This window comes from Cricetulus griseus (genome assembly GCF_003668045.3).
Source record: "Cricetulus griseus strain 17A/GY chromosome 1 unlocalized genomic scaffold, alternate assembly CriGri-PICRH-1.0 chr1_1, whole genome shotgun sequence".
In the NCBI taxonomy this organism is placed as follows: domain Eukaryota; kingdom Metazoa; phylum Chordata; class Mammalia; order Rodentia; family Cricetidae; genus Cricetulus; species Cricetulus griseus.
This window is the reverse complement of record NW_023276807.1, coordinates 180,411,383-180,437,888: the sequence shown is the minus strand read 5'-3', so window position 1 is coordinate 180,437,888 and position 26,506 is coordinate 180,411,383. Positions and strand designations below refer to the sequence as shown.

General features: G+C 40.3%; 1 protein-coding gene across 1 annotated transcript in view; it reads right to left on the bottom strand.

Moving 5' to 3' along the window:
• Nrg3 (neuregulin 3) overlaps positions 1-15,211 on the bottom strand; it is a 1,018,353-nt gene extending 1,003,142 nt beyond the window's left edge. Inside the window, exons 1-2 of the mRNA XM_027389423.2 lie at positions 15,114-15,211; positions 14,250-15,067 (exon numbers count right to left, since the gene is read on the bottom strand). Coding sequence (XP_027245224.2) covers positions 14,250-15,067; positions 15,114-15,211 — 916 coding nt within the window. The remainder of the gene's footprint in view (positions 1-14,249; positions 15,068-15,113) is intronic.
• Positions 15,212-26,506: the final 11,295 nt, after the last annotated feature.

Here is a 26,506-nt window from a genome sequence, read left to right as displayed (position 1 = left end):
TCACTTCCAGGAGTGACTTCTCCTGGTTTCAGAACAAGCAGTAGCAAGCCAAGTGGGGGTGAAGACATACACCTGCAGCACCCACATTTCTACTTCTGAGCCTATTTTCAGACACCCAAAAGTGGCTACAGTGTTAAGAGCACACATTTCCTTAGCCATCCTTGCCAAACCTCAGAGAAGGCAAATGATCAGAAAGCAGAGCCATACAGTACTTAGGGAATCACGTTTCTTTGAATCTATCTCCTCTATAAATGGTAGCAATCTTTCTGGATATGGAGTCAAGAATATTCTCAAGTATACAACTCCCAACTTCCCTTGCTCAAAAGCACCTCTCATTGGTGAAGGTCAAGAGGTTCCCTGTTTTTGGGTAACTGATAATGGAAGATTAACATGGACTTCCCATCACAGAAGTGAAATGAAATCAAGAGGACTGCTAGAGCACTCCTGTGAAAATGTCATCTATTTTAAAGCAATTCACTTCATGCTTTACAGCTGATATGGGGGGAATAGAGGCTGCTCTGCTGAGGGAATGGTATATTTTATTTGGCAAAGTGATAATTCTGGGGAAATGGGAGAAAATCCAGTGCTAAAAAAATCCATCAGAGTTTTTGAGTGTAGAAGTACCAGTGGCCAGAGATCACCTTTTCCATGGTTTGAATGTGTAGAGTCTCCTTTCAGCATAAAGAGCTCATGGACCAGCAATTTAATTCAATTTTCACAATGGGAGTGCAGCGCATAAAGACAGTCTGGAGTGAGCAATTAAAGTCTTCATACCCTAGCACTTAGATACACAGGTATTTTATGGCAAGCAAGATGAAGGGAGTAGGCATTTATTGTGAACAACATTCTGCAATTGTGTGAAATACACTGCAGAAGACCAGGGAGGCAAGAGGTTCTTGTTGCAGTTGCATGTTTGGATTGGCTCCAATCCTGAAAATGAGGATGAAACATAATATAAATATCATGATAAAGTTAATTTTGATTTAAAAGTCAGATATCTATAGAGCAGAAGTCTGTGTGTTCTTTAAGACACCAATTTAGTAAAAATAAACAAACAAAATGTTTTACCACTCATAAAAGTCAACTCAGTCAGTGGTAAATCTCCATGTCTTCAAACAACTGTTGTTTACAGCCAATACAACTAACAGAAAGACTTCATGCCTTCATTCAAGATAGCAATAATTTAGGCATCGGTCCTTTGTCTATATTGTATACAGATCCATGAGAAAAGACAAGGTAAGGCTGCTTTGAAAGCATCCCAATCATTAACCTCTTCTCTTCAAGGTTAACATCTGTGTGTTATCTAGTCATTTAGATATAATGGCACTGCTCAGACTTTTACAACACTCAGCCATTTGTAGACCATGACAAGAAAGAGCATTTCATTATTTATCATAAGTTACTCAGAGTTGCTCACATTGAAAGATGAGCCTCAGCGTGGTATCACAGAAGGAAGGAGAAACACAGAGTCAATAAGGATTCTGCTAAAACCCAGATCTCCTTCCCTGCCTTCCTTTCCAAAACAACTCTCATGTGGTGAAAGGCACAAAGGCATGCACAAACAACTAAGGTTTCCTTTTCTATGTTAATAAAATAAACTGAAAACATCTAAGCAAATAACACCAGTATATGTCAATTTTGCATATTAAAATTTTTGATGTCTGTGGAAATTATCTGATCCATGGAAAATGTAGGAGAGAGATACCTTCTTCACAACATTGCTAACTTAGCATTCACACTCACACCTCTGGAGAAGTGACAAAGTAGCTTCCCCTATTCGTAGAGTGGGTTCTCATCATGGAGAAGACCTAGGGAGGCCGATGCAAGGAGTGAGGCAAGGGAGTAACAGTACCTCTGATATTTTCAGCAGGTGTTGTGGCTCCATGGGCAGGAAATTCTAAAGATTCCCCAAAGGTAATGTGCTGCAAATTACTCAAAGATATGAGCTCTGATCTGTGCAAGATGTACTTAAGCTTTGACTTCACTCCACTGCTGCCTCAAAGTGCTGCACACAGCAGTAGAATTGCTGTGTTTCAAGGATGTTTAGTTTATCCGTAGTCAACTCAACACAGCCCTAGATTTAACCCAAAATAACAGCTTTCAAATATCTAAAAATTTGAAAGAGGAGATACTAGGAGAATAACAAAAGGGAGCCCCTGATTGAATGACTTCACCTAAATTAACCTGGGACTGTGTGCCAACTTCATAGGGGAAAAGCCTCCTCTTGTATGTATTGATTCGTGCACGCTCGAACACACACACACACACACACACACACACACACACACACACACACACACACACACACACCCTTTCTGGTTCCATCTGGGATCCTCTTCCAGAGCACACTCAGCACCTCTGAGTATCAAATGCTGATGATGCATAGCATTCAAAAGGAATGCTGGTTTTGGTTCCATCATGTGTGTAGGACTTAGAGATGGAAGATGATGGTTTCTGTACAATGTGAGGCTGGCTCATGGCTTTCTGGAGGGCTCATCTCATAGACAGGAAAACTTCAACTGTGTATTTACCTACCATCAACTAAAATGAGGAATGTCAACCACTTTGTTTACCATAAAGAACCACCCGAGGAGAACCATATTCATCACTCTTGCCAGAAAGAGGAACTGTTTCTACAGCACAGATACTGCAGAGCTCTGTCTTTCTATATTACCAGTTTCTTCTCTGCTCTCACTTCTGCATTTCTCTGTTAAAAAGAAATTCTCCTTAGTAAATACCTTTGTCAGCACCAATGACTCATTTCTGAAATGGTCTGATATTCTTTTGCGTTGGTAACATAATTAAGAGATTATGTAATCTCCTATACATGCCTTCTGTTTCTCAACAAAACCATACATGTAAATAGTGAGTTGGCTTTGTTATCTATGTCAGTTTTTATTGTCAACTTGACACAATTTAAATTTACCTAGGAAGAATGGCCTTGATCTGACTGGCCAATGGCCATGTCTAAAGAAGTCTTTTATAGTTAATTGATGTGCGAGGATCCATCACACCATGAACTGGACTGCACCATCACCAGACAGCTGGCCTTGGCTTTTTGAGAAAGCCAGCTGAGTAAAAGCCAGAGAGCAAGAGGGTTATCAGCATTCCTCTATGAATTCTGCTTCAAGTTCCTGGTTTAGTTCCTGCTCTGACTTCCCTCAATGATGACTCATGACCTAAGAGTGTAAGCCAAATAAACCCTTTCCTACCCAAGTTGTCTTAGTATTTCATCACAGTAATGGGATACATATTAGAATGCTTGCATATTATATACTTTTATTTGCAGACCTGGGATAAAGGCACTATCAAAGCTCAAGAACAGTTTTAGAGATATATGTGAAAAATATGTAACTTATACTGTTTTAGATGTACCCAGATGTAAATGAAACAAGTTTGACTTAAATACAAGATATCCATTCAGAAAGGCTTAAATCAGAAAGAGATGTGGCTGCCTATATGGAGTATCCCCTCAGCCCAGATATTGGAAATAAAAGCCAGAAATACTGTCTTTGAATCTTTTGTACTGTAGGGAACTGTAGTTATGGTCCAGGGTCTACAAATAGGAAAACTCTTAAGTCCAGCCTGTCACACTGGTAGTGTGAATTGGTAAAAGCCACAGAATTTTCTTTAATAAACTCTTTTATCTTTGAAATTTGTGTTCATTAGTATAAAAAAATGTATGTGTCAAAGGGATGCATATGAATACATCTTATCTAATTAAATGTCTCCTGTAACAAGCACCCAAAATAATATGCAAAATGTTATCAGTGGGGCTAAGCTCCTTACTTCCTAAAGGTAATCAATATTTTGACTTCTTTTAGTCAAACATTATAGAAATAGAATCATGTTTCCATTCCAGTTCTTTTTGTTCCTGTTTGTGTTTGTGATCTATTTGTGGGGCTTTGAGCACAACTTATTTTTTGCTGCCTATAAATCACTACTTTCTCTTGGCTACTGGTCCATATAATGTGTCTATCTGTAGTTCAGCTATCTAGTCTGTTGATTCTGGGAGGGGATTACAGTCCTACTCATTCACTCACTTCAGTTGAAAAGAGCATTCTAAGATCCAAGACTAACATTTCCTTTGGTAATCTTCCTCTCACCCTCAATGTAGCTCACATGTGCAAATATCAAACATTTGACTTAGGGGCTTCTATTGGCCACTCCCTTCCATAAAAAACAACACTAAATACTGGCGAACCTCTGCTGACTGCAAAAGTCATTAATGACTCACTAAATGTCTGTACTTGTCCCTGTCCCCAAAAGACCAAGGCTAGGTTAAATCACAGAGCTTCTAAGAAGGCAGAATCAAAGGAAAATACATTTCCCAACAGAGGTTCACCTCAGTCAACCCCTTCATGCTGACCCCACCATTAAAACATAGATGTTTAGAGAAAAAATGAAGAGTCTAAACAGAAGCAGCATCAATAGCCCTAATAATCAAACTAATCTGTGAGGATTATTCTTTACTTCTTTAGTAGCTTAACCACTTGTGATTGCAGAAAAACTCACGGCTATTAACTAAAATATAGAAAATATAGAAAAGTACAGTAGAATAACTAGCTTCTCACTTAATAATCTAGAAATATCCACTAACACTTAAAATGATTCCTTTAAATTTGGTTACTCAATATTAAACCTATGTAAATCCATAAGGCTTAATGAAATTGGCAACTTATTTGATTTTCTACCATAAGTTTTGGGTAATAATAATAAGCATTTTACATTTTCTAACACCCTGAATTAAAATCATCAAAAGCCAAATCTAATGGTCTCATCACCATTGTGTAAATAAAATTTATTTTCAAATATTTTTACTTAACCTATATATATATATATATATTATATATATTATTATGTATATATATAATAGATATATATTAACATGGAGCATAGAAATTCCAAATATTTTATAGAACTCAAGGCTTATCCTGCTCACCTTCTTCCATGGGCATTTTTTAAAATGATTTAATCTATATAGAATAGCTAAATTGTAATCTACTTAGTTTAATATAAATCACAATTAATTCATTGGTTTGTAAAGTAATTAATATATTACCTATCCACAATTTACAGGAACAACCCAACATAAATATGGTTGGAAGCTAATATAAACATCACTCTGGTAAACATCACTCATTTGTGAAAGGGAGAATTTCTATATTATTTCTTACTATTCATCCATCAGCAATTAATATGAAAACAGAATATCAAACCAAAGATTCAGTTAAGCATGATTCAATTAAAAACATTTATTATAAACAATTATTCACATCATTATCTTTTTTAAATAATAGACTAGAATTAACCAGCATGTCAACATCAGCTTTTCTTCAACAATAAGTTTGGGCAAGGAATTTCCTTGTCCAACACCATTTTTAAAACAATTAAATTTATTCACTTATTTTTCATCCTGACTGCAGTTTCCCCTCCTTCTCCACCTTCCGTTCCATCTCCTACCATCCTTTTGCTCCCAACCCCACCATGCCAGAATCCACTCCTCTTCTGTTTCTGTTCAGAAAGGCGAAGGCCTCCAATGAGTGCCAATAAAGTATCCTGCCCCACTTCTGTCATTCTTTGTCAATGAGATCTACTCATTTCATTCATATCATCCTGGGTTTTGATAGTAAAGTTTCCTAATATTACATTACACCTGGATTTCAGAATGGCTAATTAGAGTTTATAAAAGAACTTACTAATTTAAAGGTTTTCATTTTTATGTACATGTATATGTGTGTATTAAAAGGGATTAAACTGGGGGCTGTGTTATATTAGTCAAGCATTCTATAAGCAATCTTCCACTTAGCGATATACTCAAACATTCAATAATTTTATAAGTTTTTCATAATTAATAATCTCAGTCTTCTTTAAATTTATCTAGTAAGGTATTCTTTTCTTTTATAAATTAAAATCCCTGATATGCAAATAAGAAATAACAGAGTAATGAGTGGGTGTGCTTTGGGATATCTTCTGATAAATACTGTATCTTGTCAATTTCCTCTTAGATGTTCTGTATGGTTGGTGGTGGTGTTGTATTATGGGGCTCAAGTGTTTCCTGGGTACCCCATCATTTACCTGTCAAACACTTCTTCTCTATTCCCAATCACTACCAAAACTTAAACATGCCCCATTCATATTACAGGACCACTTTCAGGCCAGTTCATTACTAACATGAATGTACTAAAGATATTTGAGTCCATACTTCAAAAATAAGCCAGATAAAGAATGTCAAGGTAACAAAACTTTCTTGATTAACAGGAAGACTCCACGTGGCTGCTCTCATTTCCATTGTTACCTAAGTCTCAAATTTATTCCGAGAATGGGATCCTATGAACAAACAATCCTCCCACAGCTCAAAATAAATCGTTGTATAGAACTGAAGGTAACCTGCCACAAAATGATGATGATACTTTAGTTTTCTCTTGTAGAGAACTATTAACCTATGACAATTCACATGGTTGATCATATTTAAGGCAGTGTGTAGTCTTATGAAGGTGATCCTAAGAGGCAGACTAGTATGCTTAACAATTCTCATTAAATGATCAAATAAAATATAGCTACTTTCATAATTCTATGGCATATTAAAGCTAAAATAATTATGTGGAATATTTTTAAAGTTGACAAAGAAATAAACATACTGTTCTTTTGGCCTGTGTTGCATCTATGATGTCTGTGTAACTTCCAGAAATTGCCAAGAAGACAAAACTTAACCATGGACAGTGCTAAACTTCTGTAATCAAAGTTAATTCAGAATTCAGTTTTGCAGAACTGTTTCTGACTGACCCTTTTCATGCCTGAGAATAGCAACCTGTGATCTCGAACTGTAGCTAGCATTTTTCAAAATATTAAAACTTATAACAACAACAATAAGTGATGGAGGCATTTTCAACAGACAGGTTTCACAACAGGTGTTTTCAAAAAAAATAATATTAAGGCTCTCTGACACCTTCTAAAAGAGATCTTTCATGGAGAAAAAGCCTGTTAATCCTCAGGAACCTCACTTATAGTAACTAAGATGGGAACAATGCAAATCTTCCCTATTTCCACTTGAATTCTACCCAAACTTTAAGGACCTGGCAGGAATTGGCACAAAATGGATCCCGGAAGTATTGTGTCTTTTGATTTCCAGGTCACTGTGAGCTTCAGACTTACAGATTGTCTACAGTCTCACTCGTTTCCTCCCAAATTTCAGCTCCTCTCTACGTTAAACTTATGTCCAAATTAATAAGAACCTGACAAGCAATAGATTAGAAATGGTGGGCTCCTGTTTCTGAGCAATCAGGTGTGAGGCAGATTCCCATACCACTTCTTCCTATGCATGCTATAGTATGACAACAGAGAGCAAAGAGATGTAGGGCAGTAAACAAACCCCAGTATTTCAAATCAGGGAAGGGACTAGTGTGGTCCTGCTTGGAAATCACAAGTCTTCCCTGACACAGAAGCAGCAGAGTTTTACTACAGTGCTGTGGAATTAGGCTATGACTACCACCTTCAAGACATCATAAGGAGAACTTTAAGTTATGAGAGAATGAACCAGAGTTCTAAGTTGTTCAGTTCCTTAGTATAGGAAACAAGGATATGCTGTATGTGGCTTTCATTGTTGTCATCATTGTTGATAATAAGTGTCTCTATTATGGGTACAATGATTGCCACCTTCTTAAAAAGTCAGTTTTTCCTTATAATTCTCTTTTCCTAATTGCTTCTTACAACCTTCCCTCTTCACCTTCTGAGAGACACATAGGCACAGACACAATGAATAGGTCAACCTCATAGTTGCTCACACAGCTCAACAGTTGCCATGTGAATTATTGTTTTACCAACATGGTTGGGGTAACAAACTTCTTTATGCCAGTGTTATGACAATTATGAAATTTAGCTAAATATTATGTAAGCCAGCGATACATAATTGTGGAAATGCAAGGTAATTGTAGTTTCAATTAAATTGCAGTTGAGTGTTTTGAAGAAATTCCAAAAGGTGAGGTTATTTCTTCTAAGGAAAGAAATTAACTGAAATTAGATGGGCAAGGAATAAAGCTTTAAAAGATCCACAAGGAACATATTACAATGTCTGTGAAAATCATTTGCCTGTAAATTCCTTCATTAATGTCCCTTGTTGTGTCTTGTTTTATATTTAAGTTTTGAGGCCAGATCTTGTAATACAGTTCAGGCTGGCTTTGAACTCATGCTCCTGCCTTGACCTCAAGAGGGTAAGATTCCAAGTATGTATCACCCCATGAAATGCCTTAAAAAAGAAACCAGTAATTAGTGGAGGATCCTTTGGAACCACATGCTATCCTTAAATAAGTAGAAACATAATCAAAGAATAAACTATGACCTCAAATCAGTACATGGAAATAATGAATGTATATTGTTTAATTGTCTCCTTCCTTCTTTTCTTCTTCCATTTTATTTTTTTCTATTTTTTGAGACAGAGTTTTATGCTGTAATCCTGCATTTCATGGAGCTCTCTATGTAGACCAAAGTGCCTCCAACCTACATAGATCCAAACTCATAGAGACCTCTGTCCTCTGCTGAAGTTTGGGATTAAAGGCATATGATACCACACCTGTATAACTGTATCCTTTTTAATAATGACTTCTATAAATTTTATATAGTCAACAAACCAACAAACAACATGTAAGGCTTCATAGTAAATGTTTAATAAATGAATATAAAAGACAAAATGTATCACATAAGTTATGAAAATACATGAAAATATATTACTTACATTTATTTATACAAATGCAGTGTTAAATCAAATAAATGCTATGAAAATTTATGCTATATAAGCCAATATAATGAAGAAAAATAAACTGTCAATAATATCCTATCATTACTTTAGATAAATTTCTAAAGCACCAAAACATTTAATATCAATCATAGAATTGGAAAGATGAGTTTCAACTTCCTAAATCACCCAAGAAAGTCCAATATGCCTTACTAAAGGAAAGCTTGATTAAAATATACAAATATATGAAAATGTCAAACAAAATATAGAATAAAATACCAACACACACACACACACACACACACACACACACACACACACACACACACACACAACAACCTAAAAAACAACTTGAAATTACATGAAGTTAAATATGGATATTTAAGACAATTTCCTGCAATGTGTAGTATCTATACTGTAATAAAGAAATAAATATCAAAACAATAAACATAAAGTTAGGAATCTGTAAGAAATATTCAGTCATAATCATTTTTCAATATAGTAAGGGACAGGGATTATGGGAATGATTGAAATCTTCTGGAAGAATAAAGAAATGAAAAGCTATATATATCCATTTTCACTGACAGGTGATTTAAGAAAACCTATGCAGACCTACTATAAACCATAGTTTGAGCCCACTAAATATTGGATACTTTCCCTGCTTTTACTTGGGTGCTCAGATCTACAGGAACTGTCCCCAGATATGGATGAGCCGAATGTATAGGGGCTCGAAATTTGCCAATACTATTTTTCAAGGCAACATAGTGCTTTTTTTCCCAACACACAACTCTGAAGTTAAAGCCAGATTGAAATGAAATTCAGTTCTATCCAGAAGAGATTCAAATGCATTTTAAAGACCTACATTTATGTCTCACCCTTTGCCTTTATATATTTCAGGGACAATTTTCATCTTTCATTTCAGCACCCCTGATAGAATACTGAGATATGCTTTGGCTGTAGATATGAGGATTTGAGAAAAGAATTTCTACAATAGGAATAGGTTGAAAACCTTCTTTTGTTTCATTGTGCTGTAATCAGAAGTAGGGTTGAAAAATCTAGAGGGAAGGGCAACTTTCTCACACACATATTGGTTCTCTGGGGACAACACCGATTTCAAATCTGTCCCAGGACTTCTGATGTAGTGCACTGTCATCTTAGAGAATCCATGTTCTTCAATAACACAGAGTGCCACAAGCCAGGTTGCTTGCTGTTTATTTTGATTTTGATTTATTTCCTCCCTCCCAAGTTTGCAAGTAAACAGTGTGTGGTTTGAGAGTTCATTTGAGAAACAGCAGAAAAAATAGGTGACTATACTACCAAATCAAGCCTTCAAGACATTCTCCACTAGCAAAATCACCTCCAGCCCCTTACCACAGTTCTCTAAGACCAGGGAGGGATGCTTCAAATACTTACTCCCAATGAAGTAAAACTAAGTTCAAAAGAGCCCACAAAGCAGTCTGGAATAGCTATGCCTATCCCCACATTATTATTACTTTTATTTTATTTCTGGTTACGACCACAAAATGTATCTTTGTCTCAAAACCCACAGTATAATATGCTGAAGCAGAAAAGTCTTATAATGCTGAAATAATGACAAGGAAAATAAAAACATATCCTGAATGCAACATAAGCTCATATGAAAAATAAATTCAATTTTATGTCATAAGAAACATTGATCTTGAGCTCCCATTTTGGTCACTGTACATTTATGAGGTCAGTACCTTTCTGCTAGGATTCCTCTGAATGCCTTGACTCATGTAGTCAGAACATAAGGCACAGGCTTAACATTTTAAAGCAGTTATACCAGAGGCTGCTCATAAAGCCACTGAGCACTCTTATTTTCAAGAGTGAAGATATTGAGAAGAAAAATAAGTGAACAGTTGACATCAGCAATGGCTCTCTTTAACATCACAATTAATATGACTTGATAGAACTTTATTTAACTAGCTAAGTAAACCAAAACGACCTCCCTGTCATATTTAAACACCAATAGGACATTTTATCTTCAAATTCCTTCTGTGAGCGTACTATTTAATACTTGTGATCTTATTCACGAGTATTCACTATAGATCCATTCATAGATGACAAGAACAAACCATTAACAGCTGCACTTGGTTTCAACTTCTATAGTGGCTCAGGCTTTCTTTTTTCTCACCAATTAACAGTGCTTACAGCTAAGTAGAAGAATTTCCAGAGTCCAGAACAATCCCTGCTTGCACTGGCAGTACTATATAGGAAAGTTTGAAATTGGAAGAAACAATTCTACTTCCATTAAAGGGAAAGTGTTTGTACTTTTTACAAAATCACCACTCTCTATCTGTAGTGCATAGTCTCCTTTGTCTCAAAACACAAAACAACATATACAAACAAACAAATAAAGAACCTTAATATATATATATCGTGGCTAGAAAATGTTTTCAGGAGAATCATATTGAACTGACCCTAGAGTAGCAGTGTGTTTAAGGTATTTGTTTTCAAGAATCTGAATGAAAGGACAGCTCTGGATCACTGAATAGGCTAGAAGTTCCAGAGAATTGAGGAAGTTTGGTACACCCTAGTTGTTCAAGGAATGGAGACAGGAAGCTAAGAGTAAAATGCCACACTTTCTTTGTTTGCTTGCTGGTTATGTTCAGTCTTATTTTTTCCTCTTGATCTTGAATGAAAAATAAAAAGAGCCTTTCATATAACAAGTAACATAACTAACAAAATACCATTTTTTTTGCAAAGTCCTGTTATCCATTGACCAGTGAACACTCATTATCTTTCTCAGTAAACAAGCTTCTACTCAAAGAGCTATGATGATTTTACAGATAGCAGCCATTGCCAAAGATGAACACAAATGTATTCATCCCCTAAGCCTTGAAATTTTCTACTCAAAAAGCTAAGACTTTGGCCATTAAAGAATATGTGGGTTAGTCTCAACAATAACAGGGCATCATTCTTAACTGCAGCCAGGTGCTACACAAGAAGCCAGGCTGATCATTCTGAATAATGGGGGTGGGAAGGAAAGGGAAAAACAAACTTACTAAAGTATAGAGATAGGTGATATGCATAAACCAATCTATCATTTGGGAACTTTAATGCCATAATGAAAACAAGTGAACAATTTGAATGAGAGCTACTTGGGCCATAATTCAGCCTACTGTAGCAGTGCTGATAATAGAAATAAAATATCTCCCACCCTGTTAATCATCCAAAAATCTTATATGAAAAAATAAACTGTTTATCCATTGAATTACCATACACCCTATCTATTTAAACTCACCTTTTATGGGACGTACACATTCCTTTCATTGAAATGTGCCTTCATAGTTCAGCTAAACCAGACCATTAACTGCTAGACCTGCATACTTGCATTTTTATCTCTTTACTCAACCCTTTTTTTAAAGATTTCAGACAGAGAAAAAGCTGGACCCTAGTTACAAATGAAACAAATACTGCTTACAGGTCTATGCAAGCACCAAGACCCTTTATAGAGTTCCCACCTTTTTTCCTTGAGGCACAGAGTTGTGTCAATAATCATGACTTATTAAACAGGCTGCCATCCATTCCCTTCTACCGAATGTAGAACAAGATCATGGAGGGGCAGAAATAATTACCTTGGGCTCTTCTTTAAAGGCTGCCTTAGAATTGAAGGTAGGAAATCAATACAGAAAGGACAGGGAAATGCCCCCACTGTGTTCCCCACAGCCCTGGGGTGAGAAGTAGAGCCACAATCCATAATTCATACCAACTGCTTCAGAACAGATGAAAATTCTTGGGTCTTCAACATAGACAGGAACCTATTTCAGTCCAATGAATGTGCTCACAAGCACCACCAGTCTGTTATCTGGACACAACACTCAAGCTACATTTGTTGAAAGGAAACTGAACACCCTCCCTCCTTGGAAAAATGCGCTCTCAGAAATCACCACTTCTAGCAAAGCAAGGAGAAGCTGCAAGGGGCCGGCTCCACTGTCTTTCTAGATTGTGGCAGAAAGCTTCCTTCTCTTTGCCTTTCTGGCTCCCACTGACCATTATAGGATAGATGCCTTTTTCTGAAGCAGTGTAAAAGCAAAATTCTCTGTCCCCGGCCTTTACTTTCAAGTACTACAATTAAAAAGAAGTCACAAATGTTAAGTAACACCCTAGGTAAGATCCGGGGTCAGGGAAACAAAAATTAACACAACTGAGAGCAACCATCATATTCCTACAGCACAGAGCAGTGAGAACACTTTTTTCTTTGCCCAAATGTTATAGCTCAAAACAGGAATACTAAGGGCAACCTATCCAGACCATTTCTTTTCTTCTTCTTCTTCTTCTTTTTTTTTTTTTTCACAGAATGGCTCTGCTTCGAACTTGAACTAACATAATGGGGGCTTGTCCTGAATAACCTTCACAGGTTGCTCAAGTGTTTTCTGATCCGAATCCTCAGGCACAAACAGAGGATTCCTGGGATTTCTGCTCACTAAGCCAAGAGGGTGGGGTGGAGGTCAATTAGTTACCTGCAACATTCATAAAAATAGAAAGCTTACAGTTCCAAAGAGAGAGCGACCATGTTTAGGGGGTACACTGGCCGCCACTGGGACCCAAGGAGCCAGACTGAAATGCTATACCCAAAGGGTGACATGTTACAAAGAGCTTGGACATCATACCAAACCAGGTCCTAGTCTGCTCATCATCTACAGTGTGGGAAGAAGAGATCAGGTTTATACCCCTCACCCCTCTGGGAAAGGAACAAAAGCAAACGCTTGGCACAGATGAAAAAAGGACAAAAAAAAAAAAATCCTCCTCCTTCTCCAGGACCCTGGGGGCCGCAGCTCTGCAGCGTCCCCTTTGCATTTCCTTGCAGTTAACTCACTCCAGTGGCCTCAGACGCAATTTCCACACCTGGCAATGGCCAGGGGCAGGTTGAGGGGAGGGGTCCATCTGGGAGCGCCTCATCTCCCTACCTCTCCCAATGGCTTCTAATTAACCCTTCCTATGCTCTGCCCCAGCAGCGATGCCAAAAGAGTCAACAGCTACATCCCGAGGACATCACTACCAAATACCTGCATCCAATCTTCACCCCCGCACTGGTCATAACTTCCCTTTGTGGGCTATCATAGGCCAGTTTTGGCTGTGCTTAGAAAAGCTTCCCACAGGAGGGCGGGAAGGGTTGGGTGTACTGGAGCAGTCTAATTCCTATCCAGGCCACTATGGGGAACTCAGCCTGGGCTCACTCTCAAACCTGCAGTGAAAAGCATTTGAACTCCCCTTAACCCTTTGAAGGGAGTAGGGAGTCCATTCTCTTCTGGGACCCACTGAAGTAGCAGCCCTGGCTCTGAGGATCTCCTCCACTTGCCTGAAGCCCCCACTCCGCACGCACACAGACACAGAAGAGACCCACACCTTTGGCCCCCTTGAGGCCATTTTTAACCATAGACTCAGACTCTGCCCCATACTGGGTACTGGGGAAGTGGCAACCAGGAGAAAAGAGAGCCAGAAGGCAGAAAGAAACTCGGTAGTAAATCACAGCTAAGACAAGGACTCTACTTACGAAATTTGGGGCTGGTGCTAGTTTCTGGGGTGGTGGTAGTGGAAGAGATGGAAGAGGGTGAGGAGGAAGAGGCGGCCGCAGCATCCTGAAAGGGTGACAGGGTCCAGGAGGGAGTGGAATCGTGGAGGTAGGAGGAGGTAGCATACGCCGCAGTGGGCCAGGAAGGCATCGCCTGCGTACTAGGGGCTCCTGGCATCGGGGGTCTGGAGCCTGGCGTGCTGCTACTGAAGAAAGGGGCTGTGGTGGACAGGACCGTCGGGGGGACCGCAGTGTTCCGTGCTGTGGTAGAGCGCGGGCTTGCCCGAATGGGCACTCGGTGCCCAGGGAAGCGGGTGGGGGCCCGAGTGATGGTGGTCAAGCGAGTGCTAATCCGGTTAGGCGTCCTGGAGGAGGCAGCGCCGCCGGCAGAGGGGGTGGCGGGGGACATGGTGGAAGTGGTGGTAGTGGTGGTTTCCATAGCCTTGGGGAAAGAGCTGGGCTTGGAGAGGAAGAAGGGGTCCTGGCCCATTCCCTTGGAGTCCACCAGGTCCGTGGGCACGTACTCCTTGACGGAGCCCACCACGATCCATTTAAGCAGCATGAGGCTGAGCCCAAGGCCGATGAAGCCGATGAACAGAGGCACCACGCACAACCACGTCTGCTGCCGGTTCCACACGATGCAGTCGCTACAGCGTAACTCCCGGGGGGGCTCGGCCGCCCCTTCTCCGCCGCCGTCCGGGCCCCCGCCCGCCGCCGCCGCCGCCGCAGCCGCCGCGGTGCCCTCCTCGGCCGAGGCGGCGGCTGCCGAAGCGGCACCAGGTGGCGAGGCAGCGGCCGCCCTTCACTCATCCTAGGAGCCGGTCTTCACCTTCGCCCCCCGAGGGCCGCGCCAGAGGCATGGGCCGCGCGGGCCGGGCGCGGGCGCGGGCGCGGGCTCCGGCGGCGGCGGGCTCCGGCGCAGGCAGCGGCCGCGGCGGCCGCATGCAAATCGGCTCCCTGCCCCCACGCCCCTCCCCCCGAGAGGCGGGCGGCGGGCGGGGAGGAGAGGACGGGGGAGGGGACGCGGGCCGGGGAGGGGGCGGCGAGGAGCGCGGAAGAGGGGCGAGACCGGCCCCGGCGCCGCTGGCCGGTCAGGGAGCGGCGGGGCGCGTCTGCAGCCCGCCTTGCTGCCTCCTGCGCTCCGGGGTCTCCAGACTGCTGATGGTGCTGAAGCTGCTGCTGGTACTGATGCTGACTTGGATGCTGATGCTGATGCCGCCGCCGTGGATGCTGCCCGCTGCCTGTGTGCACTCCAGCCTTGCCGGCATCCTCGGGGCGCCGCGCCCGACCCGCTCCCTGGGGCGCCTAGCCGCGCCGCCGCTGCCCCCACCTCAGAGCCTCACGTCGCCCTCAGGGGCTCCGGCGGGCAGCTTCTGATTGCCCGGCGCCGGCAAGTGGCATTCCGACACAGGGGGTCAGCTTGGCAGCCGCTTGCCTACCCCGGAGCGCCGCGATGCTCAGTGGTTGCTCGGCGAGCCCGGGCGATGAGGTGCACCTGTTCTTCAGCCGGCCCGCAGCCAACCCTCGGTCAGCGCTCTCCGGGAGAAACCAATCCTAGCGCAGCGCAGAGGGCGAGCGGCCGGGCTCGCCTAGTTCCCACCGCCCGCGGCTCTGCGCAGCCACCGCCGCCACCACCCCTGAGTCAAACTCCAGGCAAGCGAAGCCGCCACCGCCCCGAAGCGGGGAACTCGGGGGTGCACCACGACCAGCACAGAAAGGATTCCAAACAGCCCGGAGTGGCTACCGGTTAAAACCGGGAAAGCAGAAATGGGAGACAGCAATAGGGGGTCCCGGACGACACTGATCCCCAGCCGAAGGGTGCTCCAGGAGGTTTCTTGCACACAGCCAGGCGGGTGCGGGTGTGTGTGCGGAATCGCCTCGGACGGGGTGGGATTCGGACAGAGTAGCGCCTCCCACCAACACCTACTGGTGCTTTCTTACAGAGCGCTAGATAAATAAATAATCCAAGCGGACCCCGGTTGGAGATGTACAGCACCCGCAGCTCCCGATCAGCCGTGTGCGGGTCTCTGAATATCCTGTGGGGTCAGAGACTGAAGCAGCTGGGAGAAGGCGCAGGGGCGTGTTAGGTGGGAGGGCGCTTCTGAGCTTCTCTGCCCCACCGCGGTGAGGCTGGACTGAAAGCTACCTTCTTCGGAGTTGCTGAGAGATGCTGTTGAAGCAGAGGACCTTTCTGCAATCAGAAAGCCATTAACTTACCTTTTAAAAAGTATTGTCTTTAATAAATGTAGGTACGCCCTCGTACACACGTCACAGTACAAGAAGCAAAAAAAAAAAAAAAAAAAATGAGAAAAGATCCTGGCTAGTCTCTCAAATCACTTGGCCGGTTCTTCCCTGGAGTACAAGGAGACATGAGTCTTTCCAGTCCAGGTGCACTGTGGTACCTCGCTGAGAACCGGGTAGCACAGAGAGGAAGGAAGAGGGAAGAGCAAGAGCTGGTGCTAATATGGTACAGGGTACTGGTGCAAAGCTGTGCTTCCCGAGGCTATCCAGATTCCTAGGCTAAGGTGGAAAGAAAAGAGGCGATTTTTGTTTTGTTTTTATTTTTGTTCATTTATTAATTTACTTTTACAATTTCCGAGCAACAATGGGAGGTTGAGAATGGCAACTTCTCTTAGTGCACCTCCCAGCACCTGCTGGTGATGCTGATGCATACTGCATTCTCCTGTCCTGTGATGCACTCTGCCAGATGAAGTTTCCTAGGTATCCATTTTATTCACAGGTGAAGAGAAAAAGCAAATGCTGCTCTGAAGAGATGGCAGGGTGCAGAGAATGCTTTCAAACAGGAAGCCCTTGGGGAACTGTGACTACCAGAGTTCTTTGCACTGGGATGATTAATAAATTATTTTTGATGGCAGTAATGTGGCTGTCACCTCTTTTAGCTCTAACACTGAGATTTCCCCCATAGGAAAACCTTTGGTTTTTAATTTGACAGAACATGTCCTAACCTAGTAGTGCTGAATTATGGCATTGAGAACTGCAAGTGGAGAAAAAAGTGGAATCCATACTCTTGGTTTTCTAATGCAAGACATAAGTAAAAATTAACCCAGCCTTAACCTTCTGTAGGCTGCCAGGCATCTGCTCCCTGCTTTTCTCATGCAGTAAATAAAAGCCTTTCCACATTATGGTAGGTGCTTCTGTTGGCCACTTGAGAAAGATTTCTTTTCTGCACTTAGTTCATCACCATCCCTCCCAAATCCCACCCCCAGTATTCTGTGTTCTTTGCTGTCTTCCTCCTCCACTGGAATACATCCAAATCACAGAGAGGTGCTGTAATGCTTCTCTGGATAAATGCTCTCTTCCTGAAACCACAATTGGACAGTGTCCACATTCTCTTCATTGCTTCCCAAAGCCTTTTTGTCTTCTCTTTCCAAATTCCCTCTCTTCTCTTTGCCTCTTGTCTCTAAGAACTTATTCATGCATCACTATTGAGGTCGTATTTTCCTGGCACATAAGGCACTGTACTCGGCATCAACTACTCTCACAGGAAATATCTCCTGTGGGAGAAGGACAGGGGAGCCCAATGCCAAGGTATTGATAGTTTTCCATTAGGGCACAGGTTGTAAGAGACCATCTAGGGATGTTTTGCAGAGATAACCATCCTCAGGGTGGAGTTGTACTGTAAGACTTTCTGGTAGTAGGTAGTAAGCATTTGGACTGAAACTGGAGAACTTCATCCATAGTAGTCAAGATCAAGTGACAGGCCCTCTTAACTGCTAAAGAACAAATAGGAGTCCATTAACTAGCATTATTTAGAAGCATCAAGGAGACAAGCCTCTGAAAATGTGTGAGAGATTTTCTAAAACAGGTTAATTGAGGGGGGAAGACTCACTCAAACTGTCAGCGATGGATGAATGTCCAATTCTGAGTGAAAGGAGAAAGATAGCTGAGCACCTGTGGCCTCCAGAAGCTGCCACCACACCTGCCTTACTGTATAAATTGTATCCTCAAGAAGTGGATGAGAGCAAAGTCTACTATAGCTACCAATTCCATCAAAAAAGAGATCAATAACTAAGATACCGACCTGATTCAGATGACTCATAGTTTACTGAAGCCAAACACTGGAGTAGGTTCACAAGAAGACAAAGTTTCCAGTTAGATCTCTGCTTCTGGTCATGAAAAGAAAAGAACACAAAACTCCTTTGGACCAGTTTCTCAACTAGGAAATGGAGCTACTACTTAATTTTATGAAAGTGCATGACTAAGAATAACTAAGGAGTCTAATTTCCTATGGTATCTTTGAAGCATGGTAACCAGCCACATTTTTTAGCCTGATGAAAACCAGTTCTTTCAAAGACCCTAGATCTCTAAGCTCAGAAACACGAGACCATTTGCTTTTTATCACTATAATATAATTTATTTTAATGATGAACCCTTACTAAAAAAAAATCTTGATCAAGAACTATAAGGGTGGGTGTAGCCACTGGCCAAACACTTACAATCTGTCATCCCATAAAGTAGTCCAGTCTGCCAATTCAGTTTATCCTTATCAGAGCTCTGAAGAAGGTATTCCTACATGGAGAAGCCAGCCCAGCCCAAGAATGGTGCACTTTAAGAAAATATGATTTTGAGCAAAAGGCCTGCCTTTATTACTTTCCTCTTTTTTCTCAGCTCACTCATCCTGAACCACATTTGAGGCTTGGAAAATCGAGTGGAACCCACCTTTCATGGCGTTTATACTGTAGGCAGGGTGATTGACAGCAAACAACAAAATAAGCTAGAATATCAAAAAAAAAATGAGAACTGTCATTTGGGTCCATAAAGAACAAGCTTACTTGACATGATTTTAGTAGACCTCCCTTGTGTGAATATCTCTAACTCACTTTCCACCATCCTTTTTAATCTCTGAGAACTTCGAATTTCTATCAATTGGATGGCATAGTACTCTATTAACTGTGGGTTCAATTGATACTACAGTCACTTAAAAGCCAGTCTGCCTCACAAACTCCAATTATTCTCCATGTTGCTCTCTGGAATCAGGTTCAGAGGCAATGTGATACACCTCTCACAGTATAAAGATTTTATAATTGCTAGGGTTCACCTTCTTCTGCATAACCACAATCTATTTCCTGTTTAACTAGTGGCTTAGTCTAACCCTACTACTGTATTTGGAACTATAAGAGTTCTATAGAAATTATTGTGGCCTTTTGAAATATTCTCTTTTTTCCATATCTCTAAACAAGTGACTTCACCTGTTTCTTTGGGCTTTTTATCACCTTGATGTATAAAATCAACGGAAAATGGCACCAGAAAATCTTCCTGTAGAAAAAAGTCTTCACAGCATGAAGACTTCGAGGAATTTTCCTGTGCAACATTTCATCAATGGAAAATGAATGAAATATTTCACCATGAAAAATAAAATATGTGAGTGATCCAAAACAAATAACAGAGAGTTGAAAGGTGAGATATTTCAGATGTAGCCATATCCTCCTTGCAAAAGACTACAATATTACCCAAAGACTCATGTTTCTGGAATGTCTGATAGTTACTATAAATTATATCATAAGTTAATCACTGACTACAGCAGGATGTATGATTGGTAGTTTGAATGAGGTGGTAATAAAAATTGGTGGTGAATTGCAGATGGAGTTGAGATTTGATAATTTCTAAATACATTAAAATTGTGACTTTCTGAAGGGCATCTATTTACTTATACCAAAGGCTATGCTTGAAGCATATATACTGAGTAATTTGACTTCAAGTAAAGAGAAAGGGGACTTAGAAGAATCTTAGTGTGCTCAAAACAAAACCCAGGGTATTTGAAAGACTCTTGTTGCATTAAGATGGGTAAACTGTCCTCAGGTAGCTCAACTAGAGTAGCTGGATGAACTGGACCATAGTCACATCAAGGGTACATCAAGCTTTGTCAATCCTGAACAGGGAAGTAGCTCAAACAGAGTAGCTGGTAAAGGGGACCATAGTCATATTAAAGGTACATCAAGTATTGTCCGTCCTCAACAGGAAGGAAGCTATCTAGCAACAGCCTGTTAGATCACAGGGTGGGCTCAAAGTAGTAACAGCAGCAGCAGCAACAGACAATGATGAGTTGGATTTCAGACCTGGAGGAGGTCAGTGTTGTAGAGGGAAAAAAACATTCTTTTCCACCAAATTCAAACAAATGCAATGTTCAGGTAGCAACAGCAATTTATTCTTGGCATTTTCGATTGTCATTGATGTTTGCTTAGCCAGCATGTGGTGGTTACCAAATGGCCCTCAAAAGCAGTGGCCCTATTAGAAGGTGTGGCCTTGTTGGAAGAAGTATGCCACTATAGGGAGTGGACTTTGAGGTCTCTTTTGTTCAAGCTTCCTTAAGTGTGGCAGCCAGTTGACTTCCTGTTGCTTGCAAAATATAGGACTCTCAGTTACTCCAGCACCACATCTGAATGCACAGCACCATGCTTCTCATCATGATGATAACAGACTGAACCTCTGAAACTGTAATTAACAACTAAATGTTTTCTTTATAAGAGTTGCTGTGGTCCTGGTGTCTCTTCACTACAATAAAAAAGCTTAAGACATGGTATTTGGTTAGTTTTTTGCTTTTCTGCAGCTGATATTTTTCCCCAAATAGGTAGATAATTCATTTTGTTAGATCACTACCCTGACCAATCTACCATCTTGAAATCACTATATTTTTATTATCTAAGATTGGAGGACTGGATGATGGAGGTTTACCTTGACAGCTGCCTCAGAAAGCTCCATCAGGCAAACACTAAAAGATCAGAGAGAAAAAAAAAAGGTAAAAAAGCTCAGGTGTTCTTCCTCTAGACCCCACACAGCATCCCACTGGGCCATCTCACTGGGCCATAATCTTACACTCCACACTTGTAGTTCAGACTGCAGTGAGAGAAGCCACAACGATAGAGGAGCTTATGATGCTGCATCTCTGATGTGCTTTTTCTATAACCAAGGAAAAACATCTTTGTCTCAAGCCTCATTATTCCCAAGAAAGGCAGAATAATACTGCTGCTTTCAGAAAGAATAATGTGATTTAATGTTTGTATAAATAACTCTTTGGCTGCACCTCACCTGTGTTTTTGAGAAATGTGCTCTCCTTTCTTAGATTTAGAGGGAAATCTTCATAACACTCCATGTGTTTCTCCATGGGAGAAAGCAAACAGCTAATTTTCCATAATTTCCCCCCTGGCTTACATTATTCCTACAACCAGGCAGATATCAGTCTAAGCCACTTGGAGAAACTAGAGGAAACAGCTTTGGTGTCAAACCCTGAAATCTTGGCCACAATAGGTGATGCCCCTAGCATGGCCCTTGCATTTTTGCCTTTTTATAATATTAATATCTACATGTGGGTTGTATTTTACTCATCCCTATCCACTCTCTGTGGAGATTGTGTATACTTCTAAAGCTTTTCAGGTATTCTGTAATCTTGCCTTCTTTTGTGTACTATGTCTAAACTTTTATGCTTGATGTGGCTCAATCATTAAAGAGAAAAAAATCAGATATCTTGAAGTAGGTCATTAAATGGTTGAAAACTGTCATGTGTCCTGTTCCTCGTGCTGTAGTAGTCACATGGAGGTAGGGGCAAGAATTACTTAATGAAAATCCTCATTGCCTTTGTGTACCAATGGTTCCCCAGAATGCTGGTATTAAGAGATGGTGCTGGCCTTAAAAGACTGTACTAAATGAAAGGTCTTTAGGTCATTTGGAATAATCCACAAAAGGGATTTCAGAATCCAAGTCTCTCCATTATTTCATGTTCCTGGCTTGAGAGATGACCACCAACTTTAACAAATACGTCTGCCTTTGTCATACAGGGACCTTCCTAGAGATCTCAATTCAGAAAACTTAGATTTTGCTCCTATACCTCCAAAATTGTGGACTAAATAAACCATTTGATGTTATTAGTTGGGTTGTGATCTATATTTCATTGTAATAATGAAAAACAGTCAGATAACAGTATTGCCTAAAGATTCTTCCAATTGCGTTGCATTTTGCAGGAGAGGTTTACAGAAAAGTAGAACTGCAGCACCACACTTTAAAAGGTATCTTGGTGTGTGTGTGTGTGTGTGTGTGTGTGTGTGTGTGTGTGTGTGTGTGTGTGTACCAGCAGCATGGTGGTAGGTGGTACACAGCACACAAGATCTGATTCCAGAGTCCAGTAATTATTGGGTTTGCACTCTCTGAGTTTTGCCATCTCTATTACCAGGAAAAGCTTCTCTAAGGAAATGTGGAAAGTTTAGTGTTGGTATCTGAGTAGATTGGGGCCAGTTCTTGTCTCTAAGGAAGATTATTTTGGGAGAAGCAAAACTCCAGCTACTTTGATTAAATTATTAACTGTAACTAAGAAGGCTAACAAGGCCACTATGGTGAAACAGATACTCTAAGGCATTTTGAAGGTATACATAGGTTGTTCATTGTCCTGAATTTGAAGTATCCTGTTTGGTGGAGAATGATTCCCCATTTAAAGAAATGACCAAGGACACAAACATGAGTGTCCGTGTGCCTGTGTGTGTGTGTGTGTGTGTGTGTGTGTGTGTGTGTGTGTGTGTGTGTGTGTGTGTGTATACTATTCCAACATGTAGACCAGAAGTGTAAGAGAAAAGTGGAGAAGATTCCACAGTCAGATCGGGAAGGAAATTATCAACTGGACCAAGCTTTATATTAAGAATTGTCTGAGAAACTTAATAATGGTGATAGTTTTGTTGAGCATCACTGATGCCAAAGACCGAAGAACAAATCAGGGAAATTGATTTAACTTGGGTGATTGGGTGATTGCTATAAGTGGATGCCTCAATTCTGATGATCAAAATGTTTCAACATGGTTGTTAAAACTGGATTTCCAATAGGAAAAAGTTAGGGTGATTTAATAGGTGATGTTTTGCTGTCAGTCATTTAGCAGAACAGGAATTGTTCATCTCTGTATTCAGCTGCTTTCATGGGGATAGGACATCTCTAATCTCAGATAACTTTTCATGACTTAAGAATTTGCAATCATTGTTATCACAGATGAACAAGGGATCATTGGTGATTCCTTTTTCATTTGTAGCAATGAGAACTGAATCCAGAGCTTGGTACATACTGGACACCTATCCACCACTGAGATGCGTTTCCAGCTTGTTTTGTTTTGAGACAGCCCCTTTATGTTTCCTGGCCTGACAATGTGGAGAGTGCTATGGAGTCAAGGCTGACTTCAAATTCATGAGCCTTCTATTTTAGTCTCCCAAGTGCTGAATTTATAGTCAAGAACCTTTATGAGAACCAATAGAAGGACTGGCTGGAATCTATCTACAGTCCTATATGGCAGGGTGGGTCTGGTGTTAAGCCACTTTGGGGGGTATGAAATGATGGAAAATTTCTGCAAAGCAGTCTTGTGTAAGGGTTGATTTAGCATTGTTTTATGAAGCTCAACATTGGCATATGACCTTACAGCTATCTTTTTAACATTACAAGCATGTTTGTGAACTACTAATTATTAATAAAAATAAGAGCAGTGATAAGTTCTGTATATTTCTTTTAATTTTCCTCAAATGGGAAATTTGAGGCAAAATTACTGCAAAACTTTAATACCTATGAAAATAAAGAAATACATAAGAATTTCATACCAACTAGACAAAGAAAAAACTACATCTAAATTAAGCAAAATATCCACCCTATTCTAGCTGCTTTAGCAGTTAGGAGATATTTTGTAATTTTTGTCTATTACACACTTTGGTTTTAGTTTACCGTTTACCTCCTCAAAGTCTAATTATCTTTAATGTGTGTAAGAACATAAAAATAAATATGTCTTCTCTTTTGAATTTATCTTTTTTGGAACATTTTAAAGATATTTATTAGACAATTTTATTTGTCAATTCTGTGCTCTCTCTCTCTCTCTCTCTCTCTCTCTCTCTCTCTCTCTGTGTGTGTGTGTGTGTGTGTGTGTGTGTGTGTGTGTACACTCATGTATGTTGAAATACATAAAGTAGTAAACATGTCCTTGAAAGACTTTTTGCATTACTTACAGAACAAGGTAAAACAGGAAAGAAATTATTTGTGTGAGAATTGGGGAAAACTACACTGAACAGTGATTATTTAGATTTGAAACACTAGAATAATAAAGAATAGAAATAGACAACTCTCAGGGCTGATGTACCTAAAGAAACAGACAGTCCACACTTATTGGACCTTGCGCTTTTTAGGAGAAGAGCCATCTTTGTTTTTATCAACAGACTTCAGGCATTTGAAATAGAGAGATGAGTGCCCAGTGCTAAGAAGGTTTGCTGAGAAGGGAAGGAACATCAGAGACTGGAATAAGAACATCTGCTAGCTCTCACATTGTATTAAAAACTGGGGTTCAAAATACATTTTAGTCTCCACTATACTGGGTAAGATTAAAAAGCAAAATGGCAGTTTATGGTTTTAGTTTGAGGAATAAAGAAAATCTAATAGCCATCATTTTAGATGTGCCAACAAAATATCTTGAGAAATATCCAATTAGTTCAAAGTTTTCCCCTGACACAAAGAGCAGATAAAGGTGTTGGCTTGCTTTAAGGCTGATTTGCAAACAATTGTGCTTTATATATACCCCCCATACACACACACACACACACACACACACACACACACACACACACACACACACACACTCTTTCCTTTGCCTTTGCCTTTTCTCTTCCTAAGAATCCCAAAGAAGCAAACTATCAACATCTATAATGGTTTCTAAGGCACACATCTGAATTCTCTGGGCAATGATACCAGCTAAGAGTCTTTCCATAAAGTGTAGGTGGTATGAATCTTATTTATTTATTTGTTTGTTTACTGGCTTTGGCAGTACTGAGAATGGAACCCTGAGTGTTAACACATGCCAGGTGAGTTATTACCAATGAGATACATTGCTATCCTTTTATAGGTAGCTCAAACTCAAAATCCTGCTTCTACCTCTCAATATTTCAGGTGTATACATGACACCTGGGATGGTTTCCAGAGTTTTAAACCCAAGTAAATTTTCTCTTTAAGTCATTGGGATAATAAGCAAGAAGATTAGATGCTCATCTAACTCCCAAGGAGGAGAAATTCAGACTATTATTAAGAATATAAGAGAAAACCCCATTTCTTATAGAGGCTTGTATAGGAGAAACCTTAAATCTACATATTCTACATATTTGGAAGGTTCTTCAAAAAACTGCACAATACTAGAAGATATATCCACCTACAAGTATGATAAAAGCTGTACCTGTAGGTGGACACGTTCTCCCTCATAGTCACAAAAGAAACTATTAGCCAATCTTTCCGAGGAAGTCATACTCCAGTGACACTTTGAAGTAACAAGAACTCTCAAGATCAGATCATTCCACTGGCTAATGAGTGAGACAGATATCTTTCATCTTTAAATCTGGCAGACAAACATATCAGTCAGATTCTCAAATTTTTCTCTCTCCATACAGAAAGATAGCAATTTCTTCTTTCTTTTAAAAATGTTTTATTTTGTTGCATTCATTTGTTTATCTCTTGTGAGAGATGTATCACCATGGGGTCATTCTGTCTATGGCATTATATAAGAGAAACAAACTTGAAGAACGATGTCTTCTTATGGTCCCTTTTCGATGTTTTCACAAGTGCTTTAAACAGCTTGCTTACAGCAAGCCCATTCTCACCATGACTTCTGCAAACAAGGGAGTCCAGTCCTTAATGACATTTGAAAACATGCTTCTACAAGAAAATGAATACAATTCTAGCTAGTAAGTTCTGATTCTTTGTTATTATTAAGGATGTGCACAGCAGCTAGTGCATTAAATATACAAAAATCCTGAACTTGAATCTTTCATTGTCTTGCAATTAGTAGGACTTTGTAGGACTGAATTATGGAATCCATAAACTGTACCAGCTATATCCATGTTCAATAACACCATCATAATCCATGAGTATAATGTTTAAAAAGCTTAGTGTGTATATATTTTTCAAATTTTAATACACTATGTATTTGAAAAATAAGAAACAACTATTAATTGGTATTATTAGTGAAATGTTCTATTTCCAATGATAATTTTCTATTAAATGATACGGAAAATAAACATCAATATTTTTAAATATTAAGATTTATTCACAAACATATATGTATTTTAACAATATGTGTCAGACAAGTTTCTATACACACATATATGTACGTACATGCATATATGTGTTATATATTTTTCCTTTTTCTCTGGGTATCCCTGTCCCTCAGTAAACAAATGTCACCAGTGCTCCACAGACCCAAAGCCCAGTTTGGAACATCCCTTCAC